This window comes from Hemibagrus wyckioides, linkage group LG10, assembly GCF_019097595.1.
Source record: "Hemibagrus wyckioides isolate EC202008001 linkage group LG10, SWU_Hwy_1.0, whole genome shotgun sequence".
In the NCBI taxonomy this organism is placed as follows: domain Eukaryota; kingdom Metazoa; phylum Chordata; class Actinopteri; order Siluriformes; family Bagridae; genus Hemibagrus; species Hemibagrus wyckioides.
Window position 1 is genome coordinate 2,417,501 of NC_080719.1, and position 16,547 is coordinate 2,434,047.

At 40.5% G+C, this 16,547-nt stretch overlaps 1 protein-coding gene across 2 annotated transcripts in view; it reads right to left on the bottom strand.

Moving 5' to 3' along the window:
- The window catches only part of znf821 (zinc finger protein 821), a 17,792-nt gene extending 1,851 nt beyond the window's left edge, over window positions 1–15,941 (bottom strand). The window contains exons 1-7 of one of the 2 annotated variants that reach the window (XM_058401607.1): window positions 15,664–15,940; window positions 15,440–15,582; window positions 10,533–10,664; window positions 10,346–10,458; window positions 9,085–9,183; window positions 4,461–4,627; window positions 1–3,930 (exon numbers count right to left, since the gene is read on the bottom strand). The exon at window positions 1–3,930 is cut by the window's left edge and continues 1,851 nt beyond it. In XM_058401607.1, coding sequence (XP_058257590.1) covers window positions 3,165–3,930; window positions 4,461–4,627; window positions 9,085–9,183; window positions 10,346–10,458; window positions 10,533–10,664; window positions 15,440–15,479 — 1,317 coding nt within the window. In that variant the 5' untranslated portion in view covers window positions 15,480–15,582; window positions 15,664–15,940 and the 3' untranslated portion in view covers window positions 1–3,164. Of the gene's footprint in view, window positions 3,931–4,460; window positions 4,628–9,084; window positions 9,184–10,345; window positions 10,459–10,532; window positions 10,665–15,426 lie in introns of both variants that reach the window. The other variant, XM_058401608.1, reaches the window with a different exon arrangement.
- Window positions 15,942–16,547: the final 606 nt, after the last annotated feature.

Below are 16,547 nucleotides of genomic sequence, written 5' to 3' on the forward strand. Positions count from 1 at the left end.
TCGGAATGAAGAGAAGGGAATTAACGAGTAAAGCAGACGTTATTCCATGACCCTGTTGTTTTTTCCAGAGGTATCGCTCAGGAGGTGATGGGAAGTTCGACTCGTGTAAACACTACCCAAAGCTGCTGCTGCTGTAATCAACTTTTAAGAACACTTCGGCTATTTACATCCCGACGTCGCTAAAACGGGGAAATCTGACGACTAGCGAGGGTGAGGAACTTAAGAAGTGAGGAGGGTGTGAGATCGGAAGGTCTGGTAAAAACCCGGTGGTCCACAATAATAGGGAGGAGGAAAAAATATATAGATATATATTTAAAAAATAATAATAAATAAAAATTCATCTCGGTTACAGTTAGGTGTGGATTAGCTTGGTCATTTCCTCAGAATTTTAGCTATCTCAGTGACAAACTAGCTAGTTTAAAGCAGGCTCATTTTCCTGATTTTATTATTTACAATTAAAAAAAAAAAAAAAAATTCCCATGGGTTGCCAGATATTCTACTACTGGGTGTATAAATCATAGACAATTCAATTGCGAATATATATATATATATATATAATTTGCAATGTATATATATTTTGGGAAAGGTGATGTTTTCGTCAGCAGCCAACGTCGTTTACATCAGCTTTAATAATAATTTTAAAAAAATAATCCCATGGGTTGCCAGATATTTTACTATCGGTTGTATACAGAAAATACAATTGCGAATATATATTTCCAATTATGTTTCATGAAGAATAATTCTATAGTTTTTGGAAAGGCGTGGCTTTCGTCAGCGGCCAACATCGCTTACAGCAGCTTTAATAATAATTTAAAAAAATATCCCATGGGTTGGCAGATATTGTAATATTGGGTGTAGGAATCCTAGAAAATACGATTGCGAATATATATATATATATATATAAAATCATCGGTGTGGCTTTCGTCAGCAGCCAACATAGCTAACAGCTGCTTTCATTAAAAAAAAATAAAAAATAAATCCAATGGGTTGCCAGATATTTTACTACTAGATGTATAAATCATGGAAAATACGATTTGTATTGCGAATATATATTTGCAATTATGTTTCATAAAGAATAATTCTGTCGTTTCGGGAAAGGCGTGGCTTTCTTCAGCGGCCAACGTCGCTTACAGCAGCTTTAATAAATATGTGTACGTCTGTTCAAATATTTACCTTCTGATGCAAATGTCGAATGGAACACAAACATGCCTCGGATCTGCATTCGCGCATCTTTCATGCAATCTAGATTTTTTTTCTACACAATAATAATCATCATTTTAAACAGAACTCATGAAATCATGCCTGTCTCCATATAAAAAACAAACAGAACATTTTAAAGAAAGGAAAAAAAATCTCCAGTGACAAAAGGCAACATTAGCATTCATTTAGCATTCTACAGAGACTCGACTAGGACAGCGCTAGGAGAGTTCAGGAGCGCGGTACAGACGGAGAGGCGGAGCCGGACGAGCGCTGGCGGAGAGAAAAGCTTACTGAAACCTTGGCAAAGGTGTTGAAGTGAGAGAAAGCAGCGGACAAGGTGGATGTGGCTGAAAGGAGCAGAGCGAGAGCGAGGACCAGGCAGTGTTTTCTCTCAATGGTCTCGACTGCAGAGAGTGAAAGAGGAGCACCAGGAGGTGGAGGAGGAGGAGGAAGAGCTTCTTCTTCTCTTCGTTCCTGTCCTCTTTTTTTTCTTCTCTTCTCTCTCAGGCTGCCAGGACAAACCGCTTCACCCTCGACATCCCTGAGACAAGAAGGAACCCGTGTGTGTGTGTTTTGTTCTGTATGGAGGTTTCGAGTTTACCACAAGCCAGAGGAGTTCAGCGCGGACCGCCATGTTTCCACCGTTTTAGCATAGAAAGAGAGTGAGTGTGTGTGTGTGTCAGTGGCATTTCCTCTTTTCAGATCAGAAGAGCACACTGCATAAAGCTGCTTTCACAATGATGTCTGAACCACCAGATTCACTGTCTGACCGTTCCAGATCTCCGACACTGGGGACTCCTTCCTTAAACAAAGAATAAACGTCTCCCTACCATCTTTATTAGAATGAGTGCATCGCTAAAAACCTGCACTGCTGTTAAAGAATTAAATTAATCAACACCTTCCAACCAATCAGAATCCAGGATTTAGTGGGTATTGTAAGAACAGTAAAAGAAGAAATATGCAGAAAGTTTTAAATAATGCCAGAACAGGACACTAGATGGCGCTGTATGAAACAGGTCCTGTAAACTGCACTAATTTGCTAATATTTCAACTTTTATTTAAACTAATGCAACATTTCAGCTCAAAGTCATAAGCAAAATTTAGGAAGTTCTGTGTAGTAGGATGATTCTGAGAATTTTGCTCAAGTCCTGCCCCCAACGGCCTCCTATTGGTTGATTCATGATTACATTCTAGTAATTCTGATGCATAAAAATCTAAATCTGACAGCTACTATGACATCCTTATGAAAGCAGCTTTACACCAAAACCACTGTTTCAGTGTGTGTGTGTGTGTGTGTGTGTGTGTGTGTGTGTCGAGTCCCTGCAGTCCAGACAGAAGAGTTTGGAGCACAGAGCAGTCCTGAGACGAGGTAGTTGAATCTGTGGATCGGAGCTGCAGCAGGAAGGAGGAGTCGTAGCTACAGGTAAACTCCGGCCGATAAGAGGGCGGGGCGTGTGAGGGCGTGGCTCCACATCTCTTCCTCCTGACTGTAGGTCCGCATGCAAACTAGATCTCTAAAAACATGCTTGTTCTTAAGGCAGGGACGTCACACAGTCTTTACCCTGCTGTGGTGTATAAATAACGGAGTGTCTGTTTGTGCTCAGGTGAAAACAGGACAGCTACTGAGGCTCGAAAACACCAGAAAAATAAATAGAACTGTGCAAAGGGAAGTTTGTTCCTCTAAAAAAAGATATCATGTGACATCACCACCAGCCTTATTTTCACTCCTGAGGCTTGTTGTACTAAATATAACCGGCCGCTAACACACCAGCCGTGGTTCTAAAAACCCGCAGGAGAAGACGGTTATGCGAACTCTGGCTGAAACTCGGATCAAACCTCACCTGCTTATAAATAAACCTAGACCTTTTGACCAGTGATCATGTGACCAGTCTTGATAAGAATCCGATCTTACATGTAAGAAGAAATCCGACACGCACTGCTAGTCTGCGTGTGTGTTAGTCGGATTAGGGCAGCTTCATAAACAGTCCGTTGTCCATGGAGGAGACGGGGACAGGGAAGGGGAACTGGAAGAGGTTGACGTCGGCGGTAAGTGCGGCCACGGCGGCGGGATCGTGCTCGATCTGTGCGCGCAGCGCCGGTTCAAGCTTATCGAGTCGCCGCTTGAGTCTCTTAGCCTCTCGCTCGCGCACCAGCCGTGCTTGTCTCCTTTCGGGCGTCTCGGTGGCGCGTTTGAGGCGCATGGCCTCTCGGTCTCGCTGCAGCCGTCGCGCTCGCTGTTCCTGCGTCTCCTGCAGCCGCTGCATGCGCTTGGCCTCGCGGTCGCGCAGCCGTCTAAGCTCGCGCTCCTCGGGCGTCTCGCGCTCACGCTTGCTCTTCTTGGCCACGCGTTCGCGCTCCAGCCGCTGCATCCGTGCCTCGGCCGGTTCGTTCCTGCGCCGCGTCGCCCACTTCCTCATTGCCGAGGACGGACTGTCCGCCAGCTGCTGATACGCCGCACAGCTGTTGCACACCAGCAGAACGCCTGCAGGATACACCGGCATGGGGTTTAACAAGTCCGGCAGCGGGTTGAGGGTGTCTGGGAAAGAGGGCAGCGCAGATCCAGAGGACAGGAGGCTTCCCGGGAGCGGGGGGAAACCCGAGCCTGCGGTGGCTCCGTGATTAGCGCCGTGGATGGACATGTGACCATCAGACACGGAGACCATGGAGCAGGTCTGATCTCCACTGCCGCTCTCTAAATCACTGGCACTGAGGAACTCTTTCAGCTTTTCCCTGCAGTGTGGAAACACAACATAAGATAACGGTGTTAATCTTCACACTGATGAGTTTGTTTAAATATAGCTAGTGTTATGATATGATATGATATATTTATTTAGAAATACCGAATGCTCATGAAGAAGACTCTGATATCTGATTCAGTAATGTGAATCCATGACAAGGAGTCGATTCAATTTGCAGGTATTTTACAATTCGATTCAAAAGCAATTTTTGTAAATCAGAAACGAGTTGTTACACTAAACGGATGTCAGTTCGATTCACGATTCACTTCCAGTTTGATTCAAAAACAATTTTAAACAGATATTCAATTCAGTCAGAGAGTTAGTAAATCATGATTCACTAGATGGTTAGGATTTTGTTAATTTTTTGAGCATTTTTTTTTTCTCTCTCTCGGCATTGATTCAAGTTTATAGAGACATGAGTGCAGGTTACTGTTATCGATACTGACCACTTTCGGCCTCTTTAGCGTTATAATAGACACGTCCGAGGTGTGGGTAAGCTGGACGAGCGTTTGGGTTACGGACCTGTTGAAGTTGTTGGTGTCGGTGAAGCGAGCTCCACACACGGCACAGTTGGACAGTCGGTCATCTGAATGAATGAGGAGGTGACGTCCGAGAGAGCCGGGTGAGCCGAGAGCTCGTCCACACACCGGACACACGTAACTCTTATTGCCGCCCACCGTCGATGTGTGCTGCTCACGATATGAGAGATAGACAAACAGAGAGAGAATCTTCATTCATATTCAGGTCCATCAACAGATCCTTTATTCGATTACGCCGGCTGGGATGCTATAAGTGAGCTCTCTTCCTGCTCGCAAATTAACACCTCTAACAGCACTTAAAGAGCATTTTCCACTGGACATTAACATTTCGAGATCTAGATCTGTCCCAAATAGGATTAGAGGTTTTCATTTATAGTTTATTTTTCCAACAACATGAAATATCTTTACACATCGAAGAAGAGTCTGGATTAACGCAGTTCCCTCATCTGATTGGCTCATCTGGTTCAGTCATGTATTGTGAGGAAATGAAAATTATGACCATTTTTTATAATTGTTTGTGCAGGCTGGAACAGCACAGTGTATTGGACAGCAACACTTAAACCATTTTTTGGTCGGTGTTATTTTAATTGTGTGAAATGTCCAACAAATATGGAACTAATTGTCCCACCCCCAAGTGCCATTATTTCTTGTCAGTGTATTAGTCTAGAATGAGTAGATGATTTGAGGGCTGATGGAAAAAGGTCTAGTTTTCTTGTGCAGTGGAAAAAAGTCCAGCAGAGATGATGATGGTGATGGTAATGATGGATGATGTGGGGAATAAAATGGTAGTTGTAGAGGTGGTGGTGATAGCAGTGATTGTGAATGTGGTAGTTAGGCTGGCACTAATAATGGTGGTGAAGGTGGTGGTGGTGATAATTGTAATGGTGGTGATGACTACGATGGTGAATATCATGATGGTAATGATGGTTAAGTTAATTGTGGTTGTAGTGATGATGGTGAATATCATGATGGTGTTGATGACTGATTAAGTTAATGCTTATGATGGTGATGATGGTGAATATGGTGATGGTGGTAGTGAATATAATGGTTGTGGTGGCAGTGAAGGTGAATATGGTGGTGGTGGTTGTGATAGAGGTAATGTCTGTGATAGTGATGATGATAATAGTGGTAATGATGATTATAGTGATGGTGGTGATAGTAATGACAGCGATGGTGAATATCCTGGTGGTGGTGATGGTAGCACTGATGATAATGGTGGTGGTGGTTGTGATAGAGGTGATGCCTATTATGGTGATAATAGTGGTACTGGTGATTATTTAGGTGGTGATGGTGGAGAATATAATGGTGAGGGTGGTGGAGATGGCAGTGATGGTGAATTTAATGGTGATGGTGACAATGCTGGTAATGGCAGCGATAGTGAATGTCATGGTGGTGATGGTGGCACTGATAATGGTGGTGCTAATTGTGATGGTAAATGTGTCTGTGATGGTGAATATGGTGGTGGAGGTGATGTCTATTATGGTAATGACAATAGTGGTACTGATGATTAAAGTGATGGAGAATATAATGGTGGTGCTGGTGGAGGTTGTGATTGAGGTGATAGTAATGATAATCATGGTACCAATGATTTTAGTGTTGATGATGAGATAATAATGGTGATGGTGTTGGTCGTGGTGTTGATGATGAGATAATAATGGTAATGGTGATGGTGTTGAGATAATAATGGTGATGGTGTTGATGATGAGATAATAATGGTGATGGTGTTGATGAAATAATAATGGTAATGGTGTTGATGATGAGGAGATAATAATGGTAATGGTGTTGATGATGAGATAATAATGGTGATGGTGTTGATGATGATGAGATAATAATGGTAATGGTGTTGATGATGAGATAATAATGGTGGTGGTGTTGATGATGAGATAATAATGGTGATGGTGTTGATGATGAAATAATAATGGTAATGGTGTTGATGATGAGATAATGGTGATGGTGTTGATGATGATGAGATAATGGCGATGGTGTTGATGATGATGAGATAATGGCGATGGTGTTGATGATGAGATAATAATGTGATGGTGTTGATGAGATAATAATGGTGATGGTGTTGATGATGATGAGATAATAATGGTGATGGTGTTGATGATGAGATAATGGTGATGGTGTTGATGATGATGAGATAATGGCGATGGTGTTGATGATGAGATAATAATGGTGATGGTGTTGATAAGATAATAATGGTGATGGTGTTGATGATGAGAATGGTGATGGTGCTGTTGATGAGATAATAATGGTGCTGATGATGAGATAATAATGGTGATGGTGTTGATGAGAACAATGGTGTTGGTGATGCTGTTGATGATGAGATAATAATGGTGATGGTGTTGATGATAATGAGATAATAATGGTGATGGTGTTGATGATGAGATAATAATGGTGATGGTGTTGATGATAATGAGAATAATGGTAATGGTGTTGATGAAATAATGGTGATGGTGTTGATGAGATAATAATGGTGATGGTGTTGATGATGAGATAATAATGGTGATGGTGTTGATGATGAGATAATAATGGTGATGGTGTTGATGATGAGATAATAATGGTGATGGTGTTGATGATGAGATAATAATGGTGATGGTGCTGATGATGAGATAATAATGGTGATGGTGCTGATGATGATGAGATGATAATGGTGATGGTGCTGATGATGATGAGATGATAATGGTGATGGTGCTGATGATGATGAGATGATAATGGTGATGGTGTTGATGATGAGATAATAATGGTGATGGTGTTGATGATGAAATAATGGTAATGGTGCTGATGATGATGAGATGATAATGGTGATGGTGCTGATGATGATGAGATGATAATGGTGATGGTGCTGATGATGATGAGATGATAATGGTGATGGTGTTGATGATGAGATAATAATGGTGATGGTGTTGATGATGAAATAATGGTAATGGTGTTGATGATGATGAGATAATAATGGTGATGGTGTTGATGATGATGAGATAATAATGGTGATGGTGTTGATGATGAGATAATAATGATAATGATGTTAATGATGAGATAATAATGATAATGGTGTTAATGATGAGATAATAATGATAATGGTGTTAATGATGAGATAATAATGGTAATGGTGTTAATGATGAGATAATAATGGTGATGGTGTTGATGATGAGATAATAATGGTGATGGTGTTGATGATGAGATAATAATGGTGATGGTGTTAATGATGAGATAATGGTGATGGTGTTAATGATGAGATAATAATGGTGATGGTGTTGATGAAATAATGGTGATGGTGTTGAGATAATAATGGTGATGGTGTTGATGAAATAATGGTGATGGTGTTGATGATGATGAGATAATAATGGTGATGGTGTTGATGATGAGATAATAATGGTGATGGTGTTGATGATGAGATAATAATGGTGATGGTGTTGATGATGAGATAATAATGGTGATGGTGTTAATGATGAGATAATAATGGTAATGGTGTTAATGATGAGATAATAATGGTGATGGTGTTGATGATGAAATAATGGTGATGGTGTTGATGATGAAATAATGGTGATGGTGTTGAGATAATAATGGTGATGGTGTTGATGAAATAATGGTGATGGTGTTGAGATAATAATGGTGATGGTGTTGATGATGATAAGATAATAATGGTGATGGTGTTGATGAGATAATAATGGTGATGGTGTTGATGATGAGATAATAATGGTGATGGTGTTGATGATGATGAGATAATAATGGTGATGGTGTTGATGATGAGATAATAATGGTGATGGTGTTGATGATGAGATAATAATGGTGATGGTGTTGATGATGAGATAATAATGGTGATGGTGTTAATGATGAGATAATAATGGTAATGGTGTTAATGATGAGATAATAATGGTGATGGTGTTAATGATGAGATAATAATGGTGATGGTGTTGATGATGAAATAATGGTGATGGTGTTGAGATAATAATGGTGATGGTGTTGATGAAATAATGGTGATGGTGTTGATGAAATAATGGTGATGGTGTTGATGATGATGAGATAATAATGGTGATGGTGTTGATGAGATAATAATGGTGATGGTGTTGATGATGAGATAATAATGGTGATGGTGTTGATGATGATGAGATAATAATGGTGATGGTGTTGATGATGAGATAATAATGGTGATGGTGTTGATGATGAGATAATAATGGTGATGGTGTTGATGAGAACAATGGTGATGGTGTTGGTGATGGTGTTGATGATGAGATAATAATGGTGATGGTGTTGATGATAATGAGATAATAATGGTGATGGTGTTGATGATAATGAGATAATAATGGTGATGGTGTTGATGAAATAATGGTGATGGTGTTGATGATGAGATAATAATGGTGTTGATGATGATGAGATAATAATGGTGATGGTGTTGATGATGAGATAATAATGGTGATGGTGTTGATGATGAGATAATAATGGTGATGGTGTTGATGATGAGATAATAATGGTGATGGTGTTGATGATGAGATAATAATGGTGATGGTGTTGATGATGATGAGATAATAATAGTGATGGTGTTGATGATGAAATAATAATGGTGGTGATGGTGGTAGTAACAGTGGGGGTAGTGACGATGTCCTCACCTGGTAGACGTGTGCAATGAGTTGATCAGGACTGACGAACTCCAGGGTGCAGATGGGACACGCATAATTACCCCCCAGGTCTGATTCCCTCTCGCTCTCCTAAAGAACACAACATACACACACAGGAAGTGCTTAAAAAAAAGCAGTAAACATTTACACTAACAGCAAAGGTTTACAGTAACACACCTCACACCATCCTACATTTAGACATGAGCGAGTCGTGAAGTCAGAACAGTTTCTATTTAAATCGTTTACATCAGACATCAATTTAATAGTATAAATTCAAATCTATAGGTCAGGGCTCTCTGGTCACTCTATTTGTTGGTTATGTAGAGTATAATGTATTGATCATAGCGTACTGTTTACTCCACAGAATGGCAGTGTCTGAGATTCAGCCAAAAGAAAGGCACCTACATTGCGTTTCAAAAGTATTGGCTTCCTTTGCCGCCGTTCCAAGACACATTCTCCAGAGAACCGCCTCGCTCTTTTTTTTTTTTTTTTACAGGCACAGGGACTCGATCAGGGTACAGATCATTCTGGATTCATAAAGAATGTTTTTTTTTAAATAAAAATAAATAAATAACTAAATAAGCTGTGTATGAGTAGAGATGATATCCACATGGAGCTGAAGCCCTGAATGATAATCACTCCAGAATGTGCAGCCATTGTGTGTGTGTGTGTGTGTGTGTGGATGTGTGGGAGGTGTGATGCTGTAGTATCATGTGCCCAGTGTGTGACTTTTTCTCACACACACACTATCTGTGCTGTTCATTCTGCCACGCTCGTGTAGCTGCCAACGACAACGAGGAGGCGTTAGCGTGGAACATGAGCGTCACCTACAAATCTGTGTGAGTCATCTCGACTGTCGTGGTGACGCTTTGTACCGTGTTGCCATAGCGGCATGAATCACGCTTCTGAAATAACACCCAGGACGCCTTTTCCTCGTCTCCCGCTGCACGGAGGAACTCCTCGAATCGGGGCCCGATTCGATCCTGTTCAGCCTTACGTCAGCAATCTTTCTTAAATGACTCAGCTTTCGCTCTAAAGGGGTTATTTCCCAACGTACCACTTCCTTTTGCGTGCTCATTTTATTCCAGATATGATGATGCGTGATGTTACTATGGAAACCCTACCACATGGTAATCCTTTAAACTTGTCATTTGCAGCAGCAAGGAAGCGATGCTGTAGGAAATGAATCAACCAATCAGAATCCCGAATTCTACAGCACTGTAGTTCTGCTGGTTAAAGCCGCCAGTCTCACCTCCTTCATGCCTCCGCCGTGAACGTTGCACTGGCTCGCCTTGTGACACGCCATGTTGTCATCGCACGAGGAACCGGAGGAGTTCTCTTTGTCCAAGTCGCTGTCGCTATCGTCTGAAAAAGAAAAACGCGGCTCGTTAGCATGAGGAGATTCCACCACCGTCTGCGTGTCTGGGAGGTTCACCCACCGGTGGTACCGTCCTGCTCGTCCAGGTCTCCGCAGTCGGCGCTGTGGCATGCGGGGTTTTCAGCAAAGTCGTCTTTCGCCTCCATCTCCGAAGCGTGTTGAAGGCCAGAGAAGCCTGTCATGTGAAACGGCCCTGTGGACGAACCCGGAGAGAACGACTGAGAAAACAAGGGGCTGTGTAAACAATCGATAGAAATGCAACTGCAATGAGAAAGTGCGCTTTTCCAGTGGGTTAAGTATTAGCACCCTTGTCCATTTGAATAGTAGGCTCCTCCCACAACCTCCTACTTTCCCCCATGTCCCGTTATATATAACTTTATAGCTAGCTGAGATATGCCTGTAGCATGTCGTGTCATACTACACAGTCCAGACGGAAAGTTATGTTTATATACCACTGATAAATGAACATCTCTAGCATTTAATAAATAAATAAATAAATAAATAAATAAATAAATAAATAAACTCACTATCTATTATCGAGCTATATGTACTTTAAAAAAAAAAATTAAAAAAAAATGATAGAGAGAGAACAAAACGCTGTACACGTGTTATTTTTCTGGAATTTTCCGCATTAGTAAACAATACCTCAGAGTACTTCCTCAGGCTACTGAAGTTTATTTACTCTATATACAGTTATAACACGTTTATAAACATCTCATTCATTCATTAAAGCTCTGAGCCTTAATGATTGAATGACTGACTGCCACATAAGAAACAGAGATTGAAGCTCATTTTATTGTTTTGTGCTGGACAGTTAATTAGTTAATATTAAATTCAGGAAGAAAAACTTAAAGAAATCTATAAAGCAAAACAATAAACAAACCAGAATTCTATTTCTAATATTATCTGCTAAAGTTCTGTAAATTCTGCAGTGAAAGAAACTTATAAAAAATGGAAATATTGCATGTTTCACGTATTTATTTACCTCCCACCCCTCCCTCACCTCATTTACATCTCTTACTAACGTGCTGCCGTTTGATTGACAGGTTTTGTCAAGAGTATGAATGAAATAAGCCCCGCCCCCTGCCTGAGCTGTCCGGAGCTGTATGTTGTATTTAAACACAATCAGATCAGCTAACCGGACGGTACCGATGATCTCCACTTCTTCCTCACAGGCTTTAGGATTTTCTTTGTTATATCTCTGTACAGTGGAACCTCAGCATAGAAATTAAATTCGTTCTGGAGATGAAAATTTGTATTGTGAAATGAATTTCCCCATCAGAAATAATGTAAAAGCGGATAATCTGTTCCAGCCGCCCAAAAATATGACCAATACGAAGCGTAAACTGTATTTAATCCCATAAAGTCCAGTACAATTTTTCTACAATTTTACATGTAACTGTAAAGTTGCATGTAAACTTTACGTTAGTAGTTTAAGATTTTTGCGATTGTTTCTTAAACAGAAGACACACTGAACACCATCCCCTCCACCAATCCGTCTGTCTCTCTCTCTCTCTCTCTCTCTCTCTCTCACACGCCATCAGATTTGCATGAGGAAAGACGGTCTCAGCATTCAACTGCAAAACTGCCACAACAGGCCGACTCGACTCGACGGCTCGCAGCCAGTGATTGATGTGAGAGATACCCATCCCCCCCCTCTACACTCGTTCAGCCAGGCTCTGTCTGTACATCTGTCTATCTACCCTCCCTTCCCCCTCCCTCTTCCCGTCTCGTTCTCGCTGCCACTCTGATGTTATCTCCACGTCTGTGTGTCTGTAGGCAGATGACGCAGTGTCTGACCGAATCCAGACAAAGAGACAGACTCATCAGCAGACAGACAACGACTGAAAAGGGTCCGAGATGCACCGGGGCGAAGAGTTTTTGGCGGGGGTGGGGGGGGGGCAAACAAAACATACAAAAGAGACAGAGTATGCCAAAACTTTAAACACAGAGCTGTGGGGTGGCCTTGAATTCATGGCATCCAAATATCACACTCAGACAGACAGACAGACAGACAGAGCAAACACACACACACACACACACACAGGAAATGTCTGCATGGGTGGAGGCGCTTGTACCCTGTGATGGTGTGAACACTTTAAATTAGCTTCTAGAGGAAATGAAACGTATGTATCGGCTGATGATCTGTGCAATTATGAGTTTGTGTGCTAACGTCTGCGTTAACGTCGAAGATCTGCATACTGAACAGCTCACGCCCTCAATCTAACAAACATAAAGGTTCTACACCGTGAGCTTCGTGTAACGAGGATCACTTTAACCCTGTATCATGTTACGACGTCCTTGTAACACTGTCCTCCTGATGGTCACGTTTATGTGTGTGCTGTAGGGACACCTGATAAAGAATACTTTTACGATGCCCGATTTATGTACAAATAAGAAAACGTAACACACGGCTCATTATCCAACTGGTGTAACAACATGTTGCTCCCTATTCAGGGTCGCCACAGTGGATCATTTGGTCCGCATGTTCCGATTTTGGCACAGATTTTACTCCGGTGCAGACACAACCTTCCCATTTGGACCACCAGGAGGCAACTGGCTTAACAACATAAGGAAGAAAAATAATTCCAAATCAGAAATACCTTCTGGAATTCTGGTCCAGTTCCTGTCAAGGTAGCAAGTTTGCGAGGGTGTCAATACTTTTACTCGAGCGCTAACTTTAAATGCAACCGAAACGTTGCACCCATAGCGCTATTACGCTATACCAAGCGCTTATAGTAACTAGGAAGTCGAGAAGGAAGACTTTTGCACGGATCACAGAGAAGAAATTTAAATATTAATATTAATAAATACGACAATACTAAGTATAAATTATTAATTATATAAATAAATAAAACATGAAAAAAGTACACAGTAAAATATCTAAATCCTGCAAAAAAATAAAACATAAAAAAAGGATCTTTAATCTGTACGTTTATCTCGATGATCGACCAATTGGTGATCTACATTTCTATTTTCTAGCTCCACCCACGAGTCTTCGGTTCAGTTCGCTCTGAATTTGTTAAGCAAACGTTCGAATGCAAAAGAACAGTATACCCTCAGGACGAGCTGTTAACTAGAAACCGGCGTCTGTCTGCAAACAGAGCAACAGATAAAGTGTGGATGTGTGGATCATCATCATTATCATCATCTTCATCTCCACCACAGTGCAACAAAACGCTGCATTCTTATTGGTCAGGATGTGTTGGTATATTTTCTGTAGTTTCACATGGCAAGTTTGTGGTAACGTGCTCGAATATTGATGATGCATGATCATTTCATTATCATTTATTTAACGTTCTGTTGGTCTGCAGGACTTCAGAAGTCTTGTGGAAACCGTCTTGTCCTGCTGAAGTCCCACAAACTGTGAATGTGACTAAAAATGGATAAATACCTATAGATCTAACGTTCGTTAATACGTCATACCTTAGGTTTAAAAGGAATGAAACATCAGGGACGTGCAGTTAGAGGAAAATAATCGACTTCACAGTATCAGTGATGCCGCTTCATCACATCACCTTGTCGCTAGAAGTTTCTACTAGAAGTCTAAAAGAATTTGTATGAATATAAAGTCCAGTTCACGCTGACAGCATATATCCTATATGTTATATCTATACATAATTATCCGCTTTTACAGTTTGTGGACTGAGCAGAGCCGAGGCGGTTCCTACAAAACTCCCGTTGGGACCAGAAACTGTCCATTTGTGCGTCTAGAAATTTCTTGATATAAAAAGTCGCTATAGCTTTCCAGATCTGTACTTCCTAAAAATGACGTCCGTCAGAAAGAAATTCACCAAAACTATAACAACTGTAGAAGTAACCATTACAGTGAAAATTCACACTGTAGTTCAGTCAAAAAATGAAGAATTTTAAACAAAGAAGTTTAAAACAATGTAGTTTTAGCCGAAACTGGCCTGCAGAGTTTTATCTCGTACACAGCGACTTCACATAGGTGACGGGGTTGAGGGAAATCTTTCATCGCATTTTTGGCATGACTCGCTCACAAAAGCTCGCAGGGAATCCTGTTTCTGGGGATCAGATGGAGATAGCTGATCTACCGAGCAAAACAAAACAAACAAAAAAAAAACCTTTGGGTCAAACGTGGATATTTTGACTCCAGGTTTTAAGGACAGACTGTGAACCGTGAAAAGCTTCTAGACTGCTAACCTGCAATAATAAAACGCAATAAAACATTTTCTCTAAGAATAAATGTATTTCTTAACACTTGACGGAAGGAGTCTCCAGTCTCAGCGTCTGCTAATTGGTCCGAGGTCCGAAATCTTCACGATTTTGTCTTTTGTTTCTGATTGACTCCAAAAGAGAGAGAGAAAAGCTAATCAAGGCTGGTGAAAGGAAACGATTGTTTTGAGCTGCGATACCACGTGAGAACAGGAACCTGCTCGTTTCGCACGACATTAGGTGCCACACATCGTTCATTAATAAATTTTAAAAAACCCTCTAAGTGTTGAACCAGTGTGGTGTAAGAGGAATAAAACACTTCGGGATGTTCTGTTATAGTTATAGAAAATGATCAGCAGTAGTTCTTTGTGTGTGTGTGTGTGTGTGTGTGTGTGAATAATCCAGTCCAAATAGGGCTTTAAGACTTATCTTACATCTTCGTCTAGGATCCAGGAATAAAATAAAGTAAAAAGAGAGACAGAAATCGATCCTAAACTTGTATGCATTAATCATTTTTCCTGGTTTGAAGCCATGAGTAGTCAATATCCGGGTCAGTAAATGTAGATATTCATTATATGGCTTGGTTTTAGTGAAAGTTTATAGATAATTAAAGATGTAAATATGATGTTAGTGCTGTATTAATCAGGCACTAGCAGTAAGGCAATGCGGATGTGGGTTATACAGCACCTACAGCCTAGAAATAAAAAGGATCCGATATTTAATCCGATATTTTTGGTTTATGTTTACACTGTAAATAAATGAATATTTTACAATACCTGTGATACCTACAATTCACTTTGAAAGGGTTGGTCTGTTTTCGTCTTGACATATTATCATTCCCCAGCTGGAAAGAGAAAAAATCCTGCCTCCTCCTCCTCTTCTCCCTCTTCTTCCTCCTCTTCTTCGATCACACAGTCAATTAATTCGATTATCTTTTAATCCAGATCGGAATAAAGAGTCAGTCTTTTACAGGAGACTGAAGAAAAAGGGGGGAAAAGGGAAAAAGATCAGACCTGAGCCAATCCCAGCAGCCTGCTTCATCTCATTTCACCGAATAAAGACGGAATATTCCTCCGAACCGACACCTCTCGAGGCTCGTCTTCAACCTCATGCTGTCGAGACGTCTATCGTCTTAATTTCTCTTCATTCTTCGAGTCAAAAAGCGACCTGAAAGAAGCGGAAAAATATGCCGGTCCGGATAGCAGATGTTCCTCACTGAGAAGCTCCGAGGCGCTCTGCGGAGAGCGAGCGCCGCCATTCACTGCTGTTTTCGTTTCCCGCAATGCATTGTGGGATACCAAGGGTAGCGCGAATGAGTAGACGCCATGTTCGTTAAGACGTCGCCGCGTCCGCCATGTTGGATAGGTCAGCTTTGGAATGGAACTCGCTTGAGGACCGTCGATCTGCATTGTAATGCTTTTTATATATATATATATATATATATATATATATATATATATATATATATATATATATATATATATATATATATACATGAAATTTAAATAATTAAAGACGTCATTTTTGGATGTTAATACACTGTTTAAACTGCCTGCAAAGTGAACTATAATAATAAATCTGAAATAAAATAATGATCTTTAAAATAATGATCTTTAAATCATGAGATACTAGTCTTGTACAGGAATTTTTATACTTATTGTGACGTTTATACCCCTTTCCACACTAATAATTTCTTTGGGAATACACAATATTTCCACAATAATTATGATAATTTGTTTTTACTAATAAATCGAGATTGAAAGATGAGAATCGAGATCACAAAACCTATTGTTAATTTCTAACTAACAGGAATCGGTAATGGATAGTTTAAACAAGAAGAAATAAAACCACAAACTGTAATATTTGTGTAAAACTTGTGTATTCTTAGCATATTCAT